Consider the following 13,221-nt stretch of genomic DNA (forward strand, 5'->3'; position numbering starts at 1 on the left):
ATTAGCATCTGCAAGGTGATAAGGATCTCAGAGCTGGAGGAAGAAAGTTCATGAAGAATTCTCTGTTTCTGCTCAGGCCCCCCTCCTGGGGGGGGGGGGAGAGGTGAGAGAGGCGTGGACTGGGGGGAGGAATAGTTAGGTATACATTTTTGTACCAATAGGGAAGTACATGACCAGAGTTCGGGGATGTGCTTTTTGGAACGAAGGAAGAATTTCTCTATAAAAAAAAACATGCATCACAGGTAGAGCCAGAGAGATTTACTTGCTTATGCCAGCGGGTGTGCTAACCCCCTGTTCGGCATATGGGTGTAAGTTCTACTCTCCATTGCATATTCTGAACTGACAATATATTTCTTCTGCTATGCCTTTGCTGCTGTAATTTTGTAAATCTTTATACTAACAATACAATGCCGTCTCGTAGTCATTCCAATGAGGTAAACTAAGCAGCATTTACTTCAATAGAGACGTTCAAATATGTTACTGGCCATATGGAGGTGGAAGAAGACATCTTTTTTCTTACAGGACCTATAGCAACAAGAGAGCATCCTCTAAAAATCAGGGGTGGGAGATTTCATGGTGACATTAGGAAGTATTTCTTCACCGAAAGGGTGGTTGATTGTTGGAATGATCTTCCACTTCAGGTAGTAGAGGCCAACAACGTGCTCGATTTTAAGAATAAATGGGATAAACATGTGGGTTCACTTTGAGGAAGTGCATAGGGGGGTGGGTTATTCGAGTGGGCAGACTTGGGCTGATGGCCCTTTTCTACCATCATATTCTATGTTTCTATGTAACCTGCACACCAGCCAGACTACAGCTGCCATACAGCTTGACTAAAATCTGTACCATATTCAAATCAGCAAGCTATAGGTGTCCCCTATGCCTATACCCAGCAGGTTGGTTCGGAAAAGAGGCAAAATCCCAGCCCTCTTCCAGGAAAAACAAGCATCTCTGACTTATAATGCCCTTCAGATGTTCACATCTCTTCTAGCATTATCCTTGTCGTTTGTGTTTGCTGGTTTGCTGGTTTGCCCTTTTAATAGGTTTTCAAGCCACTAACCTTCTTTTCTGTGAACACAGATAGAACATGGGTGTACATATCCGACTGGTCAATTACTGCCTGGGTACGTACTGGACGTTTCAGAGGAGGATTGCCTCTGCTTTGGCCAGCTTCCACAGCCTACAGAACACAAAGAAAAAAATGTAATCTTTCTGAACCTCCACATTAGTAAGGATGCCTCTTGCTACTAGCTACTAGCACATGACTGAGAGAGCACAAATAGAACAAAGAAAAGGACACACAATGCAAACATTCTTCCATCATAAACAAAGTCCAAACTCTCAGGCAGCTTTTGTATAAAATGCACTGAATGCAGGGCTGTTCTGTCCCAATAATCTGGGATGCAGAGTACAAAGAATCCATAGTCTCCAGTGCAAATATGAGCGTATTGCATATCATAATCATTGGGACACAAACCCATGCTTAAAAGCTCACAAAAACTCTCATTTATCCAGTTCCTACCATCAGGCATTCTAACCTTTTCATGTTTGTTCATTCATTCCAGGTGATTTAAATGCTTAACCCACAGTCTAAGCAGTATCGTTGCCACATTAGTCCAGTTGAAAAAAAACCCTATAGACAACAGAAAATACCAGATTTTGCATAGATCATTTAGGTAAGAGAAGGGATGTCCAAATCTGGATAAACAAAATTTCCTGAGGCCTGCACTCTCCAGATACTTGGAAGACTCTGGCTGTTACAGACATTCATAAAAATGTTTAAACTCATTCACTATGTTCCCATTGTACCTCACTGGTACTCCCCACTTTCCTGCAGTCTCACTAACCAGCCCTTCTTTTCTTCTGCAGCTGCCAGGCCAATAACATCCACATTTTATTCCTATTTTCCATAGTTTTAGTGCGTAAGCTGCAGGACATGGAGAAATTAGGTTCTTCTTTAGCACTCTCCATACCAGTAGGGGGTTAATCTTTACGAGTGGGTATATATCCAATCATGGCCAGCAGGTGGAGACTGAAAACAAAACTGTGGAATAGTACATAAGAGATACCTTCCTCTATTCCTATCAGTCTGCCGAATAGCCAAGCAGAACTAAGAACGGGAAATAGAAATAAACAATACTCCAAAGAGGAGTAATAAATAACATAACCAAATGCTGTTGGAAAATGCAGAGGAGAAAGAAAATGTCCCCACAGCTCGTCAGCTAAGCCAGCCGAGCCACAGCCACTGTTCTTTAATTCTCCCCGGCCCTAGAAAAATACTAGAACCCACAGCAAAAAACAAAACTGCCCATGCAACTGCCCCAACAACACACAGGATGGGGACCTCTACTAGTCTGGAGAAGCTAAAAGAAAGTAAATTAGCAGGTAAGAACCTAATTTCTCCTTACCTGCTAATTTTCTTTCTGTTAGCCTGTAGACCGGTACAGTTCCCCTCCCTATCTGTCTTTATGCGGTGATTGCGGGTTTTTGCTTACGTGCAGATTTTGGTTTTTTTCTGTGAATTCTAGTATTTTTCTAAGGCCGGGAGGATATAAGAATAGCAGCTATGGCTCAGCTGGCTTTGGGTGAGATGTGGGGACATTTTCACTGCAGGATTTTAGTTCTATACATGTTCCAACAGTTGCAACCATATGTTTGTTGTTTTTGCACTCCTGTTCGGAGTGTTTTTACTGTTCTCGGTTAGTTTTTCCTAGCTTCCGCTTCGCTATTCAGCAAATTGGGTCTAAGTCTCCACCTGCTGGTCACAGTGAGATATAACCCATCTGTGAAGATTGAACTGTACCGGTCTACAGGTGCTGCAAAAGCTTCCTTTCCACCTCTAGCATCTCAATATCTCAGTGACTTCCCACAGTATTTGGGTCCTTTATTTTAGGCAGACTATTTTCCCCCTAGCTCTATGCAAAGCTCTTGTAAATGGTTTCCTTGGCTCGTTTTGCTCTCAAAGCCAGTTTATCACCCACTCCCATAAGGTGTCTACTTTTTATTTACTCTTGATCACCAAAGCTCAAATAGGAGTGGAAGAGTAACCTAATTGTTAGTGCAGTGAGCTGAAAATATGGGAAATCGAGTTCAATTCTCACTGCAGCTGCTTGGGTAAGTCACCTAATCCTCCATTGCCCCAGGTATACAAACTTAGATTGTAAGCCCACCAGGGACAGAGAAAAGTATCTGCACATAAATATATGTAAACTTGTTTGGTTGTACCACAAGGCAGTATATCAAATCCATATCCCCATATCAAATGCATTAGTCTTAACTGGGTCAGCTTCCAAGAAATAGTGGGCCCATATGTCTTCTTTAGTCATTTCTTTTCTCTCACTCTATGGATCTTGGGTGGCCAAACAGCTAGAAAAGGCAACAGCAAAAACTCGAGAAGGATGTATGGGGGAATAGGGAGAGGAATGGCCAGTAGGAAAAAGGAAATAATGATGCCTCTATATACAAGACTTTGGTGCGATCTAATTTAGAATACTGTGTACAGTTCTGCAGACAGCACTTTCAAATAGATAACCAAGATGGAGTCGTTCCAGAGGAAGGCTACTAATATGGTCCATGGTCTGCATCATAAGGCATATGGGGACAGACTTAAAGATCTCAATCTGTATACTTTGGAAAAAAGGCAGGAGAGGGAAGCTATTATACATTTGTTTAAATACCTATATGACATAAACAAACAGGAGGCAAGTCTCCTTCAATTGAAAGGAAGCTCTGGAATGAGGAGGCATAGGATAGTAACATAGTAGATGACGGCAGATAATAACCCAAATGGTCCATCCAGTCTGCCCAACCTGATTCAATCTAAAAATAATTTCTTTTTTTAATTCTTCTTAGTTATTTCTGGGCAAGAATTCAAAGCTCTGCCTGGTACTGTGCTTAGATTCCAGCTACTGAAGTTTCCGTCAAAGCTCACTCCAGCTCATCTATACCATCCCAGCCATTGAAACCCTCCCCAGCCCATCCTCAACCAAAGGCCATATACAGACACAGACCATGCAAGTCTACCCAGTACTGGCCTTAGTTCTTCAATATTTACTATTATTTTCTGATTCTAGATCCTCTGTGTTCATCCCACACTTTTTTTTTTTTTTTTAACTGTCACTGTTTTCCTCTCTACCACCTCTCTTGGGAGCTCATTCTAGGCATCCACCACCCTCTCCGTAAATAATTTCCTTACATTTCTCTTGAGTTTACCATCCCTCAACCTCAAATTATGTTCTCTGGTTTTACCATTTTCCTTTCTCTGGAAAAGATTTTGTTCTACATTAATACCATTCAAGTATTTGAACGTCTGAATCATATCTCCCCTGTCTCTCCTTTCCTCATACATCTTTTGGCGCAAACGTCCTATCATTTTCGTCGCCCTTTCTGGACTGCTTCAAGTCTTCTCCAAAACTGAACACAATACTCCAAGTGGGGCCTCACCAACGACCTGTACAGGGGCATCAACACCTTCATTCTTCTACTGATTATGCCTCTCTTTATACAGCCCAGCATCCTTCCTGCAGCAGCCGATTTCTCGCACTGCTTTTTTGCCCTATGATCTTCGGACACTATCACCCCAAGGTCCCTCTCCCCATCCTTGCATATCAGCCTCTCACCTCCCACCATTACCGGCTCCGTCCAATTATTAATCCCCAAATGCATTACTCTGCATTTCTTTGCATTGAATTTTAGTTGCCAGATATTAGACCATTCCTCTAACTTTTGTAGATCCTTTTTCATGTTTTCCACTTCCTTCTCAGTGTCTACTCTGTTACAAATCTTGGTATCATCCGCAAAAAGGCAAACCTTTCCTTCTAACCCTTCAGCAATGTCACTCACAAACATATTGAACAGGATAGGCCCCAGCACCGAACCCTGAGGGACTCCACTACTCACCTTTCCTTCCTCCGAGCAATTTCCATTAACCACCACCCTCTGGTGGAAGAGGATATACTCAGAAATAACCTGAGGAAATACTTATTCACTGAAAGGGTGGTGAATTCATGGAATGGCCTCCCAGTAGTGGTGACGGAAACTGTATCTGAATTCAAGAAAGCTTAGGGCAAGTACATAGGATCTCTAAGGGAGAGTAGATGGCAGGATAGGTAGACTGGACAGGCCATATCTGCCTTCCTTTTACTCCGTTTCTCTGTTTCTTCAATAAGCTTGTGTGGGAATTTTTATTTCTAAATTACTGTTTTTACAGTCAGCTTTTTCATTCCATATCTGCTTGTAACTAGATTTTAAATTAAGGATAACTTAGAAAAATTTTTGAAATTAAGAACATGTTTTTTTTAAAGCAGAAATGTAAAGACGATAGTTGTTACACTGCTGAAGCTATTTGAACTGGAAACTCAATTATTTACAAGGCATTCTGTAAACCATGTGCAAGCAGGATCTAGTAAAGGTCTGACTATATTTATTAAATTTCAAGTTTAATTACTAGGACAAAAAAGTGACTACTGCTTCACTTCCTTTCTAGCCTAAATTGTCTTTTTGTCTTCCCACACAATCAGCTAGAATTTATTAATAAGGATAGTAAATAAACATGTTTGTCCCCTGAGGAAACATTCTAGATTGCCGAAACTGGGATCCTAGTTGGGACTATACAATCATTTTTATAAGATTTTATATACAATAAAGTTTCTGTGGTATTGCATTTGACATCTCACTTGCCTTTTGTGTGTTCTCTTAATAAAGACAGTATCATCCCAGACCTTAAAAGAGGGTACGCTGAGGCAAGTTGGACTATGAGCATTATTCTCTGTATGTCATACTGTACTGGGACCGGTGCTATTTAATTTATTTATAAATGATCCGGAAATTGGAATGACGAGTGAAGAGATTAAATTTGCAGATGCCACTAAACTTTTCAAAGTTGTTAAAACACATGCAGATTGTGAAAAATTGCAGGCAGACCATAGGAAATTGGAAGACTGGGCATCCAATGGCAGATTTGGACAATGTAAAGTGATGTGCATTGGGAAGAATAACCCAAACCATAGTTACTAGATGTTAGGGTCCACCTTGGGGGTCAGCGCCCAAGAAAAAGATATGGGTGTCACTGTAGACAATATGCTGAAATCTTCCATCCAATGTGTGGCGGTGGCCAAAAAAGCAAAAAGGATGCTAGGAATTTTTATTTTTCTTTAAAGGGATGGTTAACAACACTACGAACGCTAGAATGCTTCTATATCGCTCCATGGTGCAACCTTACCTTGAGTATTGCTTTCAATTCTGGTCACCTTATCTCATAAAAGATATAGCGAAACAAGAAAAGGTTCAAAGAAGAGCGACCAAGATGATAAAGAAGATGGAACTCCTCTCGGATGATGAAAGTCTAAAAAAAGTTAGAAGTTTGAACTTCAACTATTTTTTTCACTTAAAAGAATGAAATTTGGACTGTTATATTACAAATTGTTGTTCTAACAGAATTCATTAAGCCTTTTTTTTTTATTTTATAGTCACCTTTTCCCAGAGATGGTCACATATATTGCAGGTACTTTCTATAGTCCTAGTGGGCTCACAATCTGAGTTTTGTACCTTGTGCAATGAAGGATTAAGTTACAAGGAGTTACAAGGAGCTGCAGTGGAATCAAACCCAGTTCCCTAGGTTCTCAGCCCACTGCATGAACCATTAGGCTAATACTGTTGCCCTACTACTATTATTTCTATAGCACTACCAGATGTACACAGCGCTGTACAGAGTCACAAAGAAGACAGTCCCCACACAAAAGAGCTTACAAGACAAACAGGAAGGATGTCATGGATACAGTTAAGGGGAATGGTTTATCTGCTGGCTAGGTTGGTGGGCAATGGGGGAGTAGGGTTATGGACTGAAGGCTATATCAAGACAAAAGAAACCGACAGAAACTGCAGAAAAAATGCGAAGCAGAAAACCAAAGCAAAACTGCAGTGGAATGTACAAGGTGCAGGAATTTATTCAATAAAAATCATAAAAACATGTATAACATACATAAAATCAATCTAATAAATACATCCAAAAACTGATCCTAGTATTCATGGGAGGGGAGTGGGAAGATATATTTTTAATTTGAGTGCAAATTGTTAGATATGTAGTGGGGGAATATATGTATTTGTCATAGAATATAATTTTGATTGAATTTAAGTGATGTTAAAGTATAAAATGACTATAATGTTGCACTTATTTTTGGCTTTAAAATGAATAAAGATTTATTTTTAAAAAAAAAACCACACACAACTCTGACTTACCACACTATAGATGTGTTCAGCATCCAAGTATTTTTTATATTCATAATTGAGTTTGTCAAAAATAGTGGCAACTACAGACAATGTTCCTCTATCTGATTCACTTAGCACTGTAAAAAATAAGTACACAAAATAAAATGATCAATTATCTAATAAAGCACAATGATAGTAATCATAGCTCTTCAAAACTGTGACTACCACCATTGGGGTTACCAATGGGTTACTACTACCTTTTCTCAATTTATTTATATCCCCACACAGAATCATAGATGGTACAGCAGGGTTTAAGTTTTTAAATAAATATAATATTACAGCTGGAAAGGCAGCAATTAAAATTTTGACCATTAAGCTATTTTCCCCTCATCCATATAATTATGAAAATCGCTGCTGTTCATTAGCATTGTACAATTCAAATGAGTAATGTGAAAGTAGAGATTATTCACATTACAGAAAGAAACTAAACTAAACTAAACTAAACCTTAGGTTTATATACTGCATCTTCTCTTTAACAATAGAGCTCGGCAAGATTTACAAAAGATTAGAAGCGAGAACAAGTACCTCGATAATCTTCTTTCTGGTAACAGGGCATTCGAGTGCTGATAAATGGGTTAACTTCACCTAACCATGAGCTGTGCAGAAGGAATTATATTTTTTCTTCAGCTCTGCCTCCTTCCTCAGTGTAACAAAGCAGTTGATAACCACTACAAGTTAATACAAAAAGATAATTGGAAAGCAGAAAGTCATTACACTTTGAGACTACGACGGGAACTTCCCACAGCCATTTTGTCTCAGTGATCTGCACAGGGCAGGAACGTAGGAAGATCGCTCCTGCCCCAAAAGCCTGTTAGAACACCAGGTAAGGTCTGGGACGCTGGGAAGGGAGGCGGGGAGGTCCAGAATGCAGCGTTTCCTGTTTCAAAAAAAAAAAAAAAAAAGCGCGAATAACTGAATCGGCGGATACTGAAACTGTGAGTTTGGATGGAGAAGTATAGTCACTTTGAGATAAAGGTACTGGATTTGCAGAGAATTCTCCATTAATGCTTTGTCCTGTTTCTTCAAACCCATGGACTGGAATGTGAGCAGCTGAATTTCTTAATTGACGTGAAAAGCCGAAACTACATTCGTGAAAAAAGGAAAGAACCGTGCGCACAGACACTCCAGCTTCCGTAACCTTGAGGAACAGCTCCCTGAATGAAAGTACACGCAACTCCGAGACTCATCTCTCCAAGGTGATAGCCACTAGAAAGACTGCAACCAAAGATCCAGCAGATACGCATCTTGTAAAGGCTCAAATGGAGCCTTACTGAGACCCTGTAAAACAAAGTTAAGGTTCCATGACAGAAAAAGGTTGTCTTACCAGAGAATGCAACCTGAGCGCCCCCTTCAGGAATCTGGCTGAATCTGGATGAGAAGCCAGTGAAACCTTTTCTACTCAAAGAATTAAGAAAGTTTCAAATGACACCGATGAGGAAGAAATTAGTGATAAGAGTGAAGAGTGGGACAGTTAATGGAGAATATAAATATATTGGCTTTCATGAAGTTCGTGCCTTGAAATAAATAGTGTAGAAAATGATTTCCTTGTACAAGGTTTTGGGACACTGTATAATCTCTACAGTTAGATGATCTGTTATAGAGCACAGACCATTTTATTGTTTAGCAGAACTTTTAAAAATAATCACTCTGACTTCAGAGTAGTTTAAGACATCTCCTTAAGCTTCTTAAGGCTGAATTAAAGGACTGTGTCTAATTTAGACACACAAAGTGGATTGACATTTCTAATATCACTTAACCACTGATGCTCATGTTGAACATTTAGATGTATAAGTTTCCAAGTTTATTTAAAACTTGTTATTCCGCTTATTCAGGCTTCTAGGTGGAACACAATAATGTTAAAATGGTGGGTGATACATAAGATTTAAGATGTGCAAAAGAGAAGTTAATTTCCAGACTTGTTGATATTTGGATTACACTTCCACTTTGATTAATTTAATCCGACTTAAATGGCATAAATATGTATTTTAAACATCTTTAAAAATCAACAGCTCTTTCTCCAGCTACAGTTGTACTAAGGTCCAGCTCTTTTGGACTAGAATCTTCGGCTGAAGAACAATTTGCTTTCCTGTTCATTGCCAAAGCCATAAAATCGAACAATGTACAATGCACTGAAAGGCTTACCGGGACAAAGACCACTCCCCATGTCCAGCTGAGATAGTCGGCTTGTACATTTTCCATCCCTGCTATATGAGCAACGTAACAACTGGGTTTCCAGCTTTAATGGAGAACTTCTGGTGTCTCCCTACCCTGCCTGTTCTTTTTAACATTTTTATAAACAATATTGCTGAAGGGTTGTCGGGTAAGATTTGCCTCTTTGCGGATGATACCAAAATCTGCAATAGAGTAGACACACCAGATGATGTGAATAACATGAAGAAAGACCTGGCGACTTAAGCCACCACTGTGGCATTGTTTGAGAAGACCCCGAGGCTTTGCCTTCCAGAAATTTCCCTGGCATCTGTAATGCCATATGGATGGCTCTCAGCTTCAATCTGTTTATCAATCATTTTCTCTAAGAGAGCATCCTTCAGCCTTGAATGGGATGGCCATTGCAATGAGTCCCTCAGCCATAAAGGCTGGCATCTGTGGTCAGTAGCACCCATGAGGATATCTGAAGTGACATGCCCTTTGACAGAAACTCTGGATGAAGAGACCAACACAGGGCTTTCTGTGCCCAGGCCAGTGGAATCTGAAGAGGATCTGTCTGTGGAGATCAGCAAGACAATAGAGTGTCCTGGAGTGGGCACCTATGAACCTTTTCCCAAGGAGTCACCTCTATGGTTGTTGCCATGGACTCGAACACCTCTATGCACTGGCATCATCAAGAGGTCTGAAATTTGTCTCCAGATTTTCTGTTTGCATGGCTCAGGAAGAAAAAACACAGCCTTTTACCATATTGAAACAAATTCCCAAATATTCCAGGAATTGGGACGGTACTAAGTAGCTTTTCTGGAAGTTGACAATTGAACCCAGGTTCTGCAACAGTTGGACCACTTTCCCCACTGCTTTTTCTCCCTCCAACTTGGATGGGGCTCTGATCAACCAATCGTTCAAGTACGGATGCACCTGTATTCCTGCCTTGCAGAGATGTGCCACTACTTCAACCATCACCTTGGTGAACTTGCGCAGTGCATGGAGAACTGGTAATGTCTTCCCAGTATATGGAGTCTTAAAAACTTCCTGTGCTTTGGAAACATAGGAATATGAAGATAGTCCTCCATCAAATCGAGGAAGCTAAGATTTCCCCCGGCATGACTGCTGAATCCCTATAGATATTGCACATTTCGCTATTATGCCAAAGAATAAACTTCCAGTTCTTTAAGGATCTTCAGACTATCACCGAGTATCTTAACTTCAAGTGGTTTAATTCCTCATTGATCCTACTGGAGTCTATTTTATTTTATGTGTTTTTCTTAATTTAATAGTTGTATCTTTGCTTATTGTATCATAACATTAAGCCCTATGATATACACTTAGCTTTTTAATATCTGCTCATCCCCATTGCCGACACGTTTCGCAACTCTTTCTCAAGGCGGGGAGATACACTGTGCTGTTAGCACTTGCTTATTCATTAGTGCCGCTACAAAGCTACATCACAACGTATCTCCCCGCCTTGAGAAAGAGTTGCGAAACGCATCGCAATGGGGATGAACAGATACTAAAAAGCTAAGTGCCTGTATATATCATAGGGCTTAATGTTTTAATACAATAAGCAAAGATACAACATTAAATTAAGAAAAAAACATAAAATAAAATAAAATAGACTCCAGTAGGATCAATGAGGAATTAAACCACTTGAAGTTAAGATACTCGGTGGTAGTCTGAAGATCCTTAAAGAACTGGAAGTTTATTCTTTGGCATAATAGGGAAATGTGCAATATCTATAGGGATTCTCCCTGTGGAATGGCACATTCAGAGTTGCATTGATGGACTTCATATCTAGGATTGGTCTCCAGATGTCAGAGTCTTTCTTGGGTACTATGAAGTATATAGAGTATCTGCCCAAGCCTGATTCTTCGGGAGGTACAGGCTTTCAGGATTTCCCAAATGAATATGCATACAATGGAAGCAGTACAGGCAAATATATCTCATGCAAATTCACTGGGGAAGGGCTAAAACCCAACTGGATTCAGCCCTTGAGGGCTGGAGTTGTGCAGGCCTGCTCTATGGCTTGAATGTCTAATAGCCTTGTCACCATCACTCAGACTTTGACCGCTTTCTCTGGTCGCCCATCTGTACAGTTCACAAACAGATCTGGAAGCAGATGACAGAAAGCACAGTTACTTACCGTAACAGGTGTTATCCAGGGACAGCAGGCAGATATTCTTAACGCATGGGTGACGTCACCGACGGAGCCCCGGTACGGACCTTTTTAACTAGAAAGTTCTAGTTGGCCGCACCGCGTTTGCGCGAGTGCCTTCCCGCCCGACGGAGGAGAGCGTGGTCCCCAGTTAAGATAAGCCAGCTAAGAAGCCAACCTGGGGAGGAGGGTGGGACGTAAGAATATCTGCCTGCTGTCCCTGGATAACACCTGTTACGGTAAGTAACTGTGCTTTATCCCAGGACAAGCAGGCAGCATATTCTTAACGCATGGGTGACCTCCAAGCTAACAGAGAGGGAAGAGGGATGGTTGGCCATTAGGAAAATAAATTCTGTAGTACAGATTGGCCGAAGTGCCCATCCCGTCTGGAGAATGCATCCAGGCAGTAGTGAGTAGTGAACGTGTGAACTGAGGACCAGGTGGCTGCCTTGCAGATTTCCTCGATGGGCGTGGAACGGAGGAAAGCCACAGAAGCAGCCATAGCTCTGACCCTGTGGGCCGTGACAGCACCTTCCAGTGACAGACCGGCCCGAGCATAACAGAACGCGATGCAGGCCGCAAGCCAGTTGGACAGCGTCCGTTTAGAGACAGGGCGACCTAGACGGTTAGGATCGAAGGTCAGGAAGAGCTGAGGGGACAAGCGGTGAGCCCTTGTACGATCAAGATAGTAGGCAAGGGCACGCTTGCAATCCAGAGTGTGTAACGCCTGTTCTCCAGGATGTGAATGAGGTTTCGGGAAAAAGACAGGCAACACAATGGACTGGTTGAGGTGAAAAGCCGAGACCACTTTGGGAAGGAACTTTTGGTGGGTACGCAGAACCACCTTGTCATGGTGAAAAACGGTGAATCGGCAACCAGTGCATGCAGCTCACTAACCCTCCTGGCAGAGGTGATGGCAATGAGGAAAAGCACCTTCCATGTGAGAAGTTTGAGCGAGGTTGTGGCAAGAGGCTCAAAGGGGGGTTTCATGAGGGCTGATAAAACCACATTCAGGTCCCAGACGACAGGAGGAGGCTTCAGAGGCGGTTTGACATTGAAGAGGCCTCTCATGAACCGGGAAACCAGTGGATGAGCCGTGAGAGGTTTTCCGAGGATAGGCTCATGAAACACAGTGATGGCACTGAGGTGGACTCTGATGGAGGTAGATTTGAGGCCAGCATTGGACAGAGAGAGCAAATAGTCCAGTACAGTTTCCACCGCTAAAGAGGTGGGATCGTGATGACGCCGTAGACACCAAGAGGAGAACCTGGTCCACTTCTGATGGTAACATTGGAGGTTGGCCGGTTTCCTGGAGGCGTCCAAAATGAGACGGACAGGCTGAGACAGATTCTCTGGAGAGGTCAGCCCGAGAGAAACCAAGCTGTCAGGTGGAGCGAAGACAGATAGGGATGCAGCAGAGACTGACGATGTTGCGTAAGTAGAGTAGGAAACACAGGAAGAGGAATGGGCTCCCTGGAGCTGAGCTGAAGCAGGAGGGAGAACCAGTGTTGGCGAGGCCACCGAGGAGCGATGAGAATCATGGTGGCCCTGTCCCTGCGGAGTTTGGATAAGGTCCGCAACATCAGAGGAAGTGGAGGAAAGGCATAGAGGAACCGATCCCTCCAGTCGAGCAG

The 13,221-nt window shown here is 41.9% G+C and overlaps 1 protein-coding gene across 1 annotated transcript in view; it reads right to left on the minus strand.

Annotated features, from left to right (window-relative positions):
- The window catches only part of RMC1 (regulator of MON1-CCZ1), a 136,121-nt gene that overhangs the window by 29,341 nt on the left and 93,559 nt on the right, over positions 1–13,221 (minus strand). The window contains exons 14-15 of the mRNA XM_033933877.1: positions 7,237–7,343; positions 1,061–1,180 (exon numbers count right to left, since the gene is read on the minus strand). Coding sequence (XP_033789768.1) covers positions 1,061–1,180; positions 7,237–7,343 — 227 coding nt within the window. The remainder of the gene's footprint in view (positions 1–1,060; positions 1,181–7,236; positions 7,344–13,221) is intronic.

This window comes from Geotrypetes seraphini, chromosome 2 (assembly GCF_902459505.1).
Source record: "Geotrypetes seraphini chromosome 2, aGeoSer1.1, whole genome shotgun sequence".
NCBI classification, from domain to species: domain Eukaryota; kingdom Metazoa; phylum Chordata; class Amphibia; order Gymnophiona; family Dermophiidae; genus Geotrypetes; species Geotrypetes seraphini.